General features: G+C 38.0%; 1 protein-coding gene across 1 annotated transcript in view; it reads left to right on the forward strand.

Annotated features, from left to right (window-relative positions):
• The window catches only part of LOC130547497 (uncharacterized), a 112,524-nt gene that overhangs the window by 4,929 nt on the left and 91,709 nt on the right, over positions 1-15,886 (forward strand). The window contains exon 9 of the mRNA XM_057323460.1: positions 5,062-5,230. Within this exon, the coding sequence (XP_057179443.1) occupies positions 5,062-5,199 (138 nt within the window). The 3' untranslated portion in view covers positions 5,200-5,230. The remainder of the gene's footprint in view (positions 1-5,061; positions 5,231-15,886) is intronic.

A 15,886-nucleotide genomic window follows, 5' to 3' on the forward strand; every position in this document is an offset into this window, starting at 1 on the left:
TTAGCAAATCTTCTCTGTATTAGCTTAAATGTTTGTAATTTTTACCTGTGATTATTAATCAGACATCAGTTGTTTAGTGTTTGAATATTTGCAGACACACTTCTTAACAATATTTTATATGTATTTATAGACCTTCATCCGTGTGCATTGATCCTGTATCTGACCTGGAGGATCCAAGTGCCAAGTGTCGCCGTTTAGATGCCTCACAGGTTAGATTTATTCCAGAGCTCTGATCTTAACTAATCTCTTATTGTACATGCATTAAATCTCTGTTTGTTGCATTTACAGGAAAATCCTAAAGAGAAAATACAGAAGAAGATACTGTTACGGCGTCTTGCCCGGCCTACACCTCCTGCACCTTCTGGTGAGAAGAAAATCTGTAATTTAATACATTTGTTCATTTTACATTCAAGGCAATTACATAAGTATCAACTTGTTTTCATGAGCTTTACTAGTATTTAAAGGTTGCAGAAACATATCAATCTATGGAAGAACAGGTGCTTCAATTACTGTCTGTGGATTGTTCTCAGCAGCTTCTCCACAGAGTCAAGACGCTAAAGACAGGCCAAAAAACATTCAGCCTGTTCTTCCACTGGCCCCCAAACCAGCACCAGTTCCTATTTCAAGCCACACCCCTTATATCAAGACCGCCCCCGTCCAACCTCCGCGCTTGACCTTCTCAAATAGACCTGTGGCTGAAGTAAGTTTTGCTTATCTTCTATTAGCTTAAATATTTGTAATGTTTACATGTGATTATTAATCAGACATCAGTTGTTTAGTGTTTGAATATTTGCTGACACACTTCTTAACAATATTTTATGTTTATGTACTGTTACGGCGTCTTGCCCGGCCTACACCTGTTATGAATGCATGTTTTTAATGATGCACCTGTTTAAATTCCTTGAAGTTCAGCTGTCATGGCAAAAAACATCTAATACGCACAGCACTATTAATTGAATGTTTTTTTTTGTCCCACGGCGCGGTGACACAGGCCTGCACTTATAAGTGTTGTAGGTATTAGGTGTTTTTTGGTATGACAGCTGAACTTCAAGGAATTTAAACAGGCGCATCATTTAAAACATGCATTCATAACATAGTGCAGCACTTTGTATAACGATTGGCTCATAATCATAATGAATGAAGTACGCGGGGCTGATTTAAACACATATGAGCCGCTCTTGTGATACCATAAGCGAATTGGTCTGCGCACAGCGCGCGTGACGTTAAACACATCTTATCAACCTCAAACCGAACATTACGATGGATTCTATTGTGCTGAGAAAGATCGCTTTGTTTATGTTTTCTTAAAAGCAGTCACAGTGTAATGACGATAGCGTGCTCGGGTGCGGATGGTAATGTACAGTGTAAGAGCAGGTCAGCGGCGGAGTGGGGACAATTGCGCTCCGGCATGTTTCAGGGCACGCTAGAGATACGGGCTCATCAATGCTTTAGTTTTTTCTTCTGTTAATTTATCAGAGATGCAGTACACCACACAACAATTTTCGGTATTGCACCAGGCACAGTCATCGTCATCATTACAAAGCTATAAAGGCCAAGCGCCTGACAAGGTCTACACCTGTTCGTTCGAATAAACGGATATGACGTTTTTTTGTGGGCGTTCCCAGTAATGCAGACGCTCGGCCACACCCACTAATTAACATGTAATTTGCATGACTGTGAACAAGAAAATGAAAATGAAAACGAAAATGAAATAAAAGAGAAAATAAAATAAAATAAAATGAAAATCAAAGTTTACATTTTAATTTGAATTGTGTCAGTATTATTGCGTGAACATTAATAAAACCTTTGTAAAAAATGCTTTTTACAATTTATTTTTCACATTTGCCTTTTCATTTTCAAATTGGCAGTCTTGCCTCGAGATTTTAGTGAAAATGAAATGTCAAATCACCAATTGTATTTTCTTTTTCAATTTGACAGGGACAACGCATTATCAGTGTAAAAATGAAAATGAAAATAAAATAATTTCATTTCATTTTTCATTTTGGCACATATTGTGCATGCAGTTGTGTATAATGAAATTGCTAAACTGGTTTTCATTTTCATCGTTTAATTTATTTATTTAAATTTGGCAGGATTTGCCTCCCATAGAAACCCTCCTACTCGGCTATATTAGTGAAATAAACATTTACATTAACAGTAGAGCCCACAGAATTATGTTTGGAATTACTTATTTTTACTTTGGGTAAAAATAATGCATTAAGAATCTATTCGGGGATTTCCCAAATTGAATTTGTTTCGTTAAATTGAAAATGGATTAAAAACAAAGAATCAATATTTTGAGCCCTATTATTTATGCAGTTTTTACAGTTTTTAAAACTTAAGAAATGTACAGTAAGTATAGCGTGTTGCTAGTAGTGTGGTAAATTAGTGCTATATGTCTTTTTTGCAAGTTCAATAACAACCCTGACCTACCCACTAACCTTAACCTGTTTTCCATTCTGTCACTCTATATACAGTATTCCCCTGCCCTGCCCTTCCCTCACCTTAAACCTAACCACTCTGGGGAAAAGAACACTCACCATATGCTTACATTTAATGTAAAATATTTATTGCATTTTCAGTGTTTAATTTACGAGGTTTTATTTTGAAAAGTAAATGAAGTCTATAGGCGTGTGATACTTCATTTAGTGCTGTACAGCGTATGACATGGCGTATTGCAAGTTGCGACTCCAACCCCTTTTGGATGTAACTGCCCAATTCTTGAGTACACGCCCCATCCTGATGCGCTCCGGCCTGCAGTTTTGTATAGTTGTCAATACTAATCACTTCTGGAGTTGAGTTCTGGCTCTCCCCTTCTTACATACGAAGGCATATACTGGTGGCCTCGATATCTAACGTTACTCGTTTTTCAACATGAAATAACAACCAGAATAAATTCCAAATTTGCAGGTCGCGCAAATGCGGGAGTACTTGTAAAAAATGCTTGCGCTCTCTCAAAAACTGGTCGCAAAATGCTGGAGCCCTGAAATGGCGGGCGAGAAACTGGTTGGAGTACAAGTTTGTATAAAGTTAAGTTTAATTTTCACTTTAAATAACTTTAGTTTGCATTTCTAGTGAGAAATTAGTAGATTCCAAATATGTGATCGGTTGTTGTTAATACGCTCTCTCCAAATATAACTCAGTTACGCTGCCTACGAAGCCTATCAGAATCTGTTTCCCAGAGCTGCCTTCGTGGGCTAACGCTGTCTCAGAAGTCATTGCCTGATTGGGCAGCTAGGCAACAAGTCAACTGCCTGAGCTTTCAGATGCATCCTCTCTCTCAACGCCTCTGAGTCTCAAGTTGCTCTCGTGGTACTGACAGCCAGTTCTTGTTCCTAAAATGAGCGGATGTACAACGCTGTTGTGTATAAATTGAAAACAAGTATTTCAAGATGTATGTTTGTAAATGAATGGTTACTGTAAATATTTATTATATTCAGGGCTGTACTTTAACTTTTTTTTCACATACTGTCGCACTGGTGCTACAGAGGTTTAAAGTTTTGTAGCACAGGCTAAACAGTCGTAGCACAAGTATAAAATGTCTGTTGGCAGTTCATCACATAAATAGGCAGATAACTGACAAATGACATTTATGTTACATACAGTTGGATTAATTAGGTACATATCATTTTTAGATTACCTAAATTTGTTTATATTTTTCTAAGTTCTGCCTTTTTCATTTTTTTGCAATACAATTGTGGTATAATTGTCCACATAAATTACTGTAGTGTATTGTAGTACTTGTTAGTACTATAGTAAACTGCAGTAAAATCCTAGATACTATAGTGTTTTTGAAACTTACTATTGTATACTACAGTGTTTACTACAGTTTATCAATTTACTACAAGGGTACTTCACTTTTCAATAGCAGATACTATGGTATACTACATCTGAGTCTTCAGGTTACCAGGACTTTTATTTTGACGGGTCTTCGGGAAGACGCTTAAGTTTTAGTGTGTGTTTGACGATAGCTTTACTCAAACAGTAGAATGCTCGTGAAAAAAACTCTCAGAGCAACTCTGGAGATTAAGTTCATGTGTTAATATCCTCATACAGTGCAGACGCAGACAAATAAACGAGTGTTACGTGTGTGTAGTTCATTCACTTAGAACAGCCAGATGACGTATTTAAATAACAGGATTCCACGTCCGCTAGTTATATGTACTCAATGCAGCCGAAAACTAGCCAAATAGACAAAAACTAAAAGTAAAATAGCGGTGCACCATTGATTAATGGCACACACAAACAAGCACAACGACAAACGCACGTCACACAAACACGCGGCTCTGTCTAATGGGATTAATCTTCTTATATATCTGGGATTACAGTATTAGGCATATTAGAAATTTGAATATTCTTGAATATTTGATTTGAATACAGCAAATACTAAGTGATATTCAATAATATATTTCACGCTTTAAAGGAACAGTTATAAAAATTCTGTCATCATTTTGTTTTTGGGTGACCTGTCCCTTTAATTCTAAATATATATTTACATACAGTATATATATATATATATATATATATTGTATGAATCTGTATTCATAAAGACACTTTGACATTTGCACATGCTGTGGTTCTTCTTCTCTTTGATGTTTGAGAACTTGATTATAATTTTCTTGTACTGAACATTTAAAGATGGATAGATGAATGAACAGACAATGTTTACATTACGAGTTCCCATGAAGACGTTTGTGCTTATATACCAGTATTGCTTTTGATACTGCTGCTGTTGTTGGGAAGAAGAGGGAAGTGTGTGTGAATTTAAGCGAGATACGGCTAATCTCTCTTTTCCCTTTTAACATATTGAGAGAAACTAAATCCATAATCCCTAAAGTAAAAATAAATTCAACTCTGCTAGAAAAATTTCTCATGCAGAAGTTTCATCTAGAGAAATAGAAATAGACTACATCACATGTCTAAAATGTAACATTAATACTTGACATCAGTGCTCCATTGAGCATCTAAATGTGCAAATGTTCTCACATTTGTACAGAAGATCCAGAAGAATTTACACAGCCAGATTTTTGACACTCATTTGTGTTATTTGTCTGTTGACAGACTCACTGCTGTCGGGACACAGTGAAGCTGTTTGAATCCTGTCTGAAAATGCTGTCACGTGATATTCCAGCCTGCAGCATGCCAGTAGCCTCCGTCTTTTGCTTCTGGTCATTGTCAAGGCTTTATGGAACACACTGATAAAGCACAGCTGGATCTCGTATAGACTAAGGTAAGAGGTGAACGTCATAATCACAAATGTCCAGTTTTTTAATGAGTTAAACCATGTCCTGGGAGCATCGATTCAAGGTAGTAGAAGAAAACCTGACACATGTAGGCCTGGAGAGGTATTGCAATATGTCGCAACGCGCATGCGTCAATACCCGTGCATACGAGTCGAAAGCAGTATACTTTGCTCGGCTGTGCGTTCGGCTGTACGCAAAAAAAGAAGAATGCCACAAGCTTAAAGGCGGGGTAACCGATTTCCAAATTACGCTTTAGACAACTGAGTCAGGCCGAGTACCAAAACAACCTTGTAGCCAATTAGCAGTAAGGTGCACAGGACGGACATTAGCCGAGCCGAGCGCTGACGAAAGTGAAAGATGGGAGTAGGGGTGTGTTTGTTTAGGTGATTTGAACATCAACAACGGCTAAGAGAAATCGGAATCTTTAAGTAGTTCTCAGGATGTTAAACTTAAGAGGCGTCATTCATACTGACATTCAGCATGTTTCCACTTTCAAGCAGCAAATTGTCTATTATAATACTGTGTTGTCCTTGTTTCATCCCGATTCATTTCTTATCTGTTTTGACAGTTCCCCCATAACTGCATAACATATCGTGCCCATCTCTTTTGTGTCTAATTTACGCACATCAGCAAACAGACTGAAAGTTAATTTTCCAGAGCAGAAGTTTTCATAAATATATTGATGTTTTGAGGCAATTAAAGGCCTTGTCTAAACGTCATAGCGATCTGATTCCTGCCTAATAGCAAAAGCCGAATCACTTGAGTTTTTCAGATCGCTTTGCTTTTCAAGCCAGGTGACTATAAGCGTAACTCACTTGTCACTAGTTTATGAAAGCTGTTGTATTCAAAATTGTGCTCATTGTGCTGTAACCCAATGGGTTTTATACTAATTTAGCATTACAGATTTTACAAGTGGCAGCTCAACTTTAATGGTTGTTTTATCTTCTTTTTTATGACACAGTTAAAGGCACATTTCTTTCTCTGCTTTGATAGTCTTTCATGTTCGAACTGTATTTTTATGTGTGTACATCTGTTTTACTGGCAGTGTCTAGTTAGAGAGATGATAGTTGAGAGATGGTGAGGGTAATTGACAATAACTGTCATTTATATGTAAATCCTTATGTGGGCTGTGGAAGAACTGGGAAACAATCTGTTCTCAGTGGGGACAGAATTACAGTAGTAATCATGGCTTTAAAATGTTTGGAGTTGTACAGAATAGCCTGAGAGGAGAAGCAGACGTTCGCTGTCTCTTATTTTCTGTGTTTTTCGTGGTCTCTCATTAGATGAAGGGTTTGTCAAAGCAATATTGCCCTCGAGTGCAGGACACGCAGGCTGTCAAATGAAAGTTGAGATATTGGACAGCCATTCATTTACCTCGGGCTGCTCTGTATGCTTCACTTTGAAGTGCACAAACAACACCCTGCAGTTACGCTACTGGGAAATGTCCTGCCGTTCCTCGATTCACAGCGCACCTTATACTGTAACGCATCCTTAGAGGAACAATGAAGTGATGGAGCAGCTCCTTTGATTCCCAAAAGTGCTTTTCATAGTCATAAGGCATGGTTATTTGAAAGAGACGACTGTTTACAGAGCAACGGAAGAATTACACAAAATTATGATTTTCTGGCTCCATTTATTACACAGCTCTTGACACAAGGTCTGAACAAAAAGATAAAGAACTGGGCAGGTTTCAGTCGTCGGCCCTGTGACATCATCAAACCCAATGCATTTCATTACAGTAAGCAACAGGTGGCACACTGCAGTCTGCGATATTTACCTTCTTGAGTTTAGACATCGTTCTCAAAAAACACCCTTCTGTGTAATAAGATTAGTCTTGGAACAAGGAGCTAAGAATCAAAGTGCAGTTTTTTTTTCAAAATGAGCAGGAAGAACCAAGTATGCAAGGATGCAAGTGCATTTTATGCAAAATAAACAGGAGAGAAAGAAGAAAACAGGAAACCAAGCAGAACCAAAGATTCACGAGTAAAGCAGTAAAAAAGTCTGGATAAAAAAAGGGAAACACAAGCGCACAACATTAAGGAACAGGAAACAGGAACCAAGCAGAACTATAGGGTTAACACAGCAAATATAACAGAATGTTTGTCTTTACCTCATTCTTGTTTGTTCTGGCAGTTTTGACAGTTCAAATGAAAGGGCAGATCTTTCACTTTTACAAACGCTTTCTCTTGCTGTTGGAATTTCAATGTTGTTTGTTGTTTGCAATTCCAACCGCTGTTCGAATCCCTCTGGTTCCACCTCAAGTATTCTCCTCACGTTTTGACTGACAGCGTGTTCGCTGCAAGCCAATTTGTGTTAGAAGTTGAATGTTGGAAACGTACCGATGCAGCCCTTTGTGGCTTCTTTGCTAGACCCACCTTAGACCCGCGGATCACTCAAATGAGCTCCTGTGACACCCTGTGAGAAATCCCAGATGACTTGACTGATACCTGATGGTTAAATTGGGTTGTCTGTCTGACTCATTTGCACAATTTCTCTCTGATGTCGGGATACAGAAAGCGGGGGTTACTGAATGTTTGCAGTATGTTGGCTAAGGATTAAAGGATCATGGCAGCGGTTAATGAACTCTGAAACAGTTTGAGAAGGACTTTTGTGTGGTAAGGATACTTGCAGCAACATGTCGTCTTTTATGTTTTACAGAAAGAGTCATTTACAGGTTTTGAACGACATGAGGGTGAATAAATGATGACTCTTTTATTCTCTTTAAAGGGGTCATACGACACGGCTAAAACGAATATTACGGTTTGTTTTAGATGTAATGCAATGTGTCTACATGATTTAAGGTTCAAAAACGCTGTATTTTCCACATACCATGCATGTTTGTATCTCCTCTTTGCCCCGCCTCTCTGAAACGTGCTGATTTTATACAAAGCTCATCGCTCTGAAAAGCGAGGTGTGCTATGATTGGCTAGTTAACCAGTGCGTAGTGATTGGGCTGGGCGATATATCGTACGATTCTTATGCTCTCAGTTTTGCAATGACTTACGGTTAAATGCTGCCACATCCGAAAGCCAGAGGGCGCTCTTGCGCAGAAACTCCGAATATGGGAAACCGAAGAAGAGCAATTAGCTCCAGGAAATGCCAGTGGTCATATTCTATCGTTGTTCTTCAAACCTTTTCAGGTATTTTCATGATAATAAAGTTGATTTTTAGTAATGATGATAGACAAGTGTTGCTTTTTCAAATACACGTTATAAACGACTCAATCTCGTAGTGATTTTAGATCGAGCAGACGAGCAGTACTTCCTACTGATAAAACAGCCGTAGTTCACAGAAGAGCTGTGCATAAAACATCAAATCGATTTCAGAATCGATTTAGACATGTATAATTAGCCTGAATCGCGATATGTATCGCCCAGTCCTACGTAGTGGTCGAATACTGCAGTGTGACGGAAATGTAACGCCTGTTACCATATTTGGAACATCAGGTTCCAAAGCAATTGTACTGACAGGTACGGCCACCTTACTTGCGTATACATTTGGGCGGTCTTAGTCAAATCATACCACGAACTGACGTAGATTTGTGGGGGTGTGGTTACACGAGGCATTTCAGGCAGGTCTGGGTGAGCATTCGCTTTTACATAGATGCATCTTTTGTTCCGACACTTTAATTTTTGCAATTTTACGTGTCTAATACATGCATGGGTGTCTTAAAACACACCAAACACACAGAAAAACACGTATTCACGCCATATGACCCCTTTAAATTGTACTATTAGAGTTGTTCCTAAAGTGGACATGACAAGTAGAAGAACATTTCTTGTCTTCCTCAGGCAGAGAGGAGATACTAAACAGGATGAAAGATGTGCAGGTGCTCATGTGTAACAGAAAATAGCCTGCTGTGATTACAATTCAGTTGACACTTTCTGTAAGATTGTTTTTTCAGTATACAGTGGGATTGTTTATAGCTCTGAGCTATTCCTACACTTACACACCATAGATAATTAGTATAGTCGTGATATTAATTCCCAGCTACATATAACAGAAATATCAGTATTGATCTGAATATTTAAAGTTGCATTATATTAATTATTCAGTAATATACGCATTGAAAGGACATCTATGATAAGGCATTAGAAATGGAATATGTCCTGTACATATACTTATTATGATGTACATGATAACAAGTGTTATTAGCTTGTTTTGTGTTTTTGTAACCGCTGTGGATTTATTGTAGAGCATGAATGTAAAGGAGCACGATTACATCATGTCACGGTCTGGCAGAAAGAACCCAAATGCAGGCAGCAGTGAAGGGGTTAACAGATACTTTATTTTAACAAAGAAACAAAAACAGAAACTAAAACACCCACGATGGGGAAAAACCAAGAAAACAGGATAACATGCAGCAGACAGAACACAGATGAACTAAGACAGGGTAAACTGAACAACACTAGACAAACGCTAAATAACAGACTTACAAAACTCGACTTGACTTGACTTGAAATATTTAAACAGAACACTGGTACGGACAGGAACAAGAACAACGAACGAGCACAGGACAAAGAAACAAGAGGGTATATATAGGGAACACAAATGAGGGATAACGACACAGGGCAGGTGTGGGTAATCAAACACTTAGGGAAGGATAACGAGGAAACGAGATGGCGGGAACAGAGACGAGACACTGGAAAAACACATGAGAGGCATAAACATCTCATGGTTTTCCCACATAAAACCCAAGAACTCTGCCCCGATCCCACCACACGACTAGAATTTCATAAACAAGACGGTGGGACCGTGACACATCATTTTGAAGGAAAATATTATAGCCAATACAGCAGATGTTCTCCATTATTTTCCATTATTAAGTCCATCAGTCATGATTGAACAGCTAATAGTGTATTTTAGAATATTATAGTGTATTTATAAATAAGGAATCATTTACTCGCCTTCATGTCACTCACTTAAAAAATGTTTGACTTTTTTCTGTGAAACACAAAACAGGATGTTTAGAGTATTTTCATGCATTGATAATAAATGAGGATGGACATAAAGCTCCCTAAAGCTGCACTCAAATGCTGGGTTGTTTTCAACACATAGTTGGGTAGAATATGTATAGAACCAACCATTGGGTTATAATTAACCTATGCTGGGTTGTCGTTAGTCAACCATGAGGCCAAACAACCCATCATATTGGGTTTAAACAACCTAGATGAGTTCATTTAAAGAATAACCCAACGGCTGGTTTGGACAATCTCGTTTGTATAGTGTATGTGAACATTTAGCAGCAGAAACGGAACATTGTCTATTCATTAGGAGAGTCGTTTGGTTTGTTTGTTTCTATGATTGTGTATGTGTTTGTCAGTAGGGACGACTAAGATGTTTTGGCTTTTGTAAGCAGCAGATGTTGGTTATAAATTATGTTGAAGTAAATGACCCACGAGGAGAAAAATTCCAGCTCTGTTTGATGCGCAGAGTGAGACTGGACCGCTAGAATGATTTGTTTTGTAGGCAGTAAATCAGGGATGCCAAGTTGCAGCTTCTAGTGGACAAATTCAGAAACATACCAACAACCCTACCAACAGATTTTGTATTGTTTTTGTGGAATAGTCCTTCAGTTTTTCCCCTTGTACATACTTGATGATCAGTGCTGGGTGTTTTGTTAACTGAAGGATCAAATGTGAGATGAACCAGTTTCTATGTTCGTGAAATCTGCCGAAAACAAAACTGTTGTGATTATGTTCCATATAATTCATGGTTTACTGGAAAAAAAACAGTTGTTCTAGATGAACATCTGAAGGTACGGCATATTTTTCACTGAACAGAAGTTGTTTAAAGACATGCAAATTAAAGGAATAGTTCACCCAAAATGAAAATTCTGTCATGAATTACTCACTCTCTAGTTCCAAATCTGTATACATTTATTTGTTCGGTTAAACACAGAGAAAGATATTTGAAAGAATGCTTGTAACCAAACAGTTCTTGGACCCCATTTACTACTTCTACTATACCCACAGTCAAATACATAGTTTACACACCCTGTTATGCATTACACACACTTTCGTCTTTAAAATCACTTTATACAAGTTTTCATAAACAAAGTTTTAATAGTCAACCCACGGAATAAAAACAACCTCTATAGCCCAGTTTTGAAAACCATAGACTTGGCAACCCTGCTTGTATTAAAAGTTCAACCCAAAACAAAACTTTAGTCATCATTTATTCACCCTCATGTCATGTCAAACCTGTATGTTTTTCTTCAACTGAACACAAAAGAAGATATTTTGAGGAACATTGATTATAAAAACAAAAAACATTAATCCTCATTGACTTCCAATGTATGAACAAAAAACATTTCTCAAAATATAATCGTTTATGCTTCACTGAAGAAAGAGTCATACACAGGTTTATAAGGAATAAATTATGGCGCAATTTAGATTTTTGGGTGAACTGTTCCTTTAAAGGACCCATTGTATGAAAGTCATTTTTTTTCTGTGTTTAAGTGCTATAATCGGGTCCCCGGTGCATCTAGCAACCCAGAAAACATGAAAAACAAGATCCCAGTAACTTTGTTTTGGTAAGCCTTTCTCTGCAAGCATGTGAGAAATCGAGCCGTTCAGATTTCGCTCCTGATGTGACGTAGACGCAGGCTCTTATTATAATATTACCGCCCCTTAATCTACACAGTTCCACCCACCGCGCTGCCGCCATTGTTGTTTTCACAAGCGACAGCGGTGTACGTGACGCCATGGCTAAAGTTCGTGGACAACATGCAATGTAGTCGCTGCACAGAGTCCTAAGGAGTGGATTTATTTTATTTTTAGTGGAAATCCCTCAGAAACCATAAGTGAAAACCTGCTTGTTTGCGCGAATCACTTCAAGCCGGAGTGCTTTATCAACCTGGGTCAGTACAAGCAGGATTAGCTTCAAAGTTGTTCCTCAAGAGGGATCGAGACCAACTGGACGAGACAAAACTGCCGATGTAAGTAATATTTATCAACAGTCTGAATTGACGTAAATGTACCGTATATATAGGAGGATAACGTTAGCATACGATAACGAAGGGAGCAGGGCTAAATAGAACATTCAAAGCCAGTGTTAAACTTACTCTATATTTATATGTTATTTGGCAAATGGGCACTTGGAGTTTAGCTGTATGTATGTTAATACATTATGTGCATTAATATGTTTAGCTGCGGCAAGCTGTTTGTTTGCCTAATGAACAGGGGCGAACACTGCGGTTAGTTTTGTTTTAAACGTCTCAAATCATTCGTCCTTAGGCTGAAAAATCTGTCACAGCATAATGTTACTAGTTATGCTCTAACGTTGTGTGTGTAACTTTATAACTTGTCAACGACAAGCGCTAAAATCCACGTAATTCCGCTGAGATCTGCAGGTGCGCATTCCGTGGATTTTAGGCAAGCATACACGCAGAACGTGAGCGCTGTTTGCAGTCACAGATTTTTTTAGTCTTCGGACGAATGATTTGAGACGTTTAAAACTAAACTAACCGCAGAGGAGTTCAGGAAACATAATTTGTATAATAATAAGCTAAACCATTGCCATGGCAGTACTACACGTGTGTTGTGTTGACACGCCGGACGGAAGGGGGGTGGGGTTCGCTGTAACTCATTATCATTTAAAGAGACATGCACCAAAACGGGTTGCTGTGAGCATAGCTGTTTTTGACGAGGCAAAAAGGGTTTTGTTTACAGAGCCATTGAGTGATTTTAAGCAAAAAATGTTCCAGACATTTCATGAAGACCCTAATAAATCATACCAACTTCATGCTCATGCTTCGTGCTCATTTTATGAGTCCTTTAAGAATAGTGAGACTAATATTCTGACAATACAAACATACTGTATAACCAACTGTTTTTTTTTTGCATTTGGAGCATGCCCGGGACAGTTTTTTCGTCCGTTACAATACTCACTGTGTCAGATTATGCAATGTTGTCTCTGAAATTCTTGTATCATGGACAAGAAACTATTTCAAACTTTACCTTAGCAACCTGTGTATGGAAGAGCTTCTGTGCCCTTGTTGGCTAACATCACAGATGTGATGGGAGCTGTTATGGATGATAGAAAAAAAGTTAAAAAGGCTAGTCTCTCTGTCAAGACAGAGGCATTGGTTGTTGTATACTGTGATGAACTATACAGGACAAAATGAAAGAGCCTTTTCCGAATCACCATGACACCCTACAGCAAATGTATTGTGCAAATAGATAAATTTGTATAGTCTTATCCGGCAATAGTTATGACCCCGTTTGCAGTTCTTCTATATGCACATCAAATGAAAACCAGACAGAATCACAAGAAACATATTTAAAAGGCATTATATTTCTAACCTTAAGAGCATAATAAGAAAGGCAAAAAGGCAATTTCCATAGAGTACTTTTCATCCTGTATTTTCACACATGCCTAAGCACACACAGCAATAGAAAGATCTTGGAGGGGATAATCAAATAAATTACATAACATTAACCTTCTGACTGGTAGTTGATCTAAAGACGGCCCTGTTGAGAGAGACTGTTCGAACTACAAGGTGTTGAACATTGGGCAGATGGTCCCTACAGCACTGCAGGGCTATTCTACAATAGATCTCAATTACCTGCATGGCTGCTTCTTTCATGTGTTATTATCAGGGTCTGTTATACTTGAAAATGAAATGGTGAGGCCAAAGGAAAGAGTGGAAGATGAGACAAATGTAGAGGGGTGGAGCAGAGAGTAACACATGCCCAAAGGATATCAGCACATTATAACTGAACAATGGAAAATAATTTATCCCAATTTACGGTATGGTATGGACATGAATGGTACTGTAAATGTCAAATCCAAAAGACATTTATGGCCATGTAAGAACAAAACCACAGCTTAGTCTGGAAACATCTACAGTATGTGTCTATTTAGAACCACATAGAACTGTTTTCTAAGGCAAACCCTACTTTTATTGCAGTATTTTATTATATTATGTGTTGCCTTTAGACATAGAGCCCCTGCCTCCCATAGCAGTAATCACTATTTTTAGTACAATCGTTTAAACTTTTTTTTATTGTAATTTCTAGAACTGTGAAACGTCCCAACAGAGATATTCGAAATCTCTATTGATTCTTTTTGACAGAAATGATATTAACGTCCACATGCAATCCTAATGGACCCTATTTACTTTGTTAGTGCACATTACCAGTTTTGCAGTGAACAATACATCCCAAACCACAAAAAAAGATATATATATATTTATGATTAAAGATTATAATTTGTATATACAACCATCAAAATCTGAAAATGTAGAACAGATCATCCTTTATCTCCTCTCCCTATCCTACAACTGTCAGTCTGCCGCAACTTGCATTTATGAATGTAACGCCTACTTTTACACAATCAATTTGCAGTGGAAGAACCCTAGACACACCCTCATTTAATATTTTACTCAGAAATATGTCACAATATTGATGGAAAGGTGTTCACAACTTCTGGTTTACGGTGACAGTAAATAAATAACTCTGCCTATGTTTCTTCTTTAGCATTGTACATGTCAGTCCCTGCAGGATTTTGCCATCGCAGAATTTAACGCATAATCAAACAAACTCCGCAAAATCTACGGCAACTTGCAAAATTAAGAGATTTGACTGAAGTCGCGCCATGTGACGTTATCAAATCCCACATTCCGTCAAAACCTGCTCTAAAACTCAAGCAGAGATACTGTAACACTTACAGTCGGAGAAAGCGTACTGGATAACAACCATTAAAATAACTAGCCTCTGGTCTCCTTTCCTGCGTTCCGCCAAAGTGTTAGCATTACCCGTTATGTTTTTTTTTTGGCTAAAGGTTGCAGGCTTTCATCTAGTGGCTTTGAGTCAAGTCAACCTCACCGACGTGTGTGTCACATTCTTAAACAATAAACAAAAACACAATGCCATCTGATCTATGAAGAAAGCTGTCTTGTTTATATCGGTGGCAATGAACGTTCAACACGGTCAACTAAACGCTGATTTCTTAAAAGTATGCGAGGTTCATGGCACAAACTCACAAACGTTGTTGTAAACTTTTGATAGGTTTGTATACGCACACTGGTCTGTTATCATAGGGCCATTTCCACAACAATAAACATGAAGCGGCATTAAATTAAACGAAAACGAAAATGGCCTCTTGGGCGGGCCTTGGCGACTTAAAGCGGCCGAGGTTTCCAGATGTCAGTTTGAATCTGCTGCATGCCTTCTAATCATAGAAAATGAATAAATAATGGTTTCACAGGTGGTAGTTTTAAAGAAGAACCCTGCTTGCCAATTCAAGTAGTATTTTTTACTTTTTACAAGAACTGCCATTTTTATCCCAAAATTTGAATAAAGCCGTCCAAAATCGAGCATTTTTGGCCGCAGAAATCACAAAAAATCTCTGCAAAATCCCAGTGGGGACTGACATGTGAGAAAAACAGGTTTTACATTTTAGTTTTAGAAGATCTCGAAAGATTAGTCAAAGAGTTCATCCTCTCTGCTCAGATTTGCCGAGAAATTTAAGTCCGCAAACAAAAAAGATTTTAAAAAATGTAACATTTCTCTTCAGATTGCACGATAAAACTATGGTTTTTGCACAAGGTCTCCATTAGTCTTTCTGATTTTTCTCTGTGAGTGTTCAGCTTGAGTGTGAAGATCAAGATAGAAAGAGGTTTTCAAGGACATCATTTA

The sequence above is a fragment of the Triplophysa rosa genome, linkage group LG24, assembly GCF_024868665.1.
Source record: "Triplophysa rosa linkage group LG24, Trosa_1v2, whole genome shotgun sequence".
Lineage (NCBI taxonomy): Eukaryota > Metazoa > Chordata > Actinopteri > Cypriniformes > Nemacheilidae > Triplophysa > Triplophysa rosa.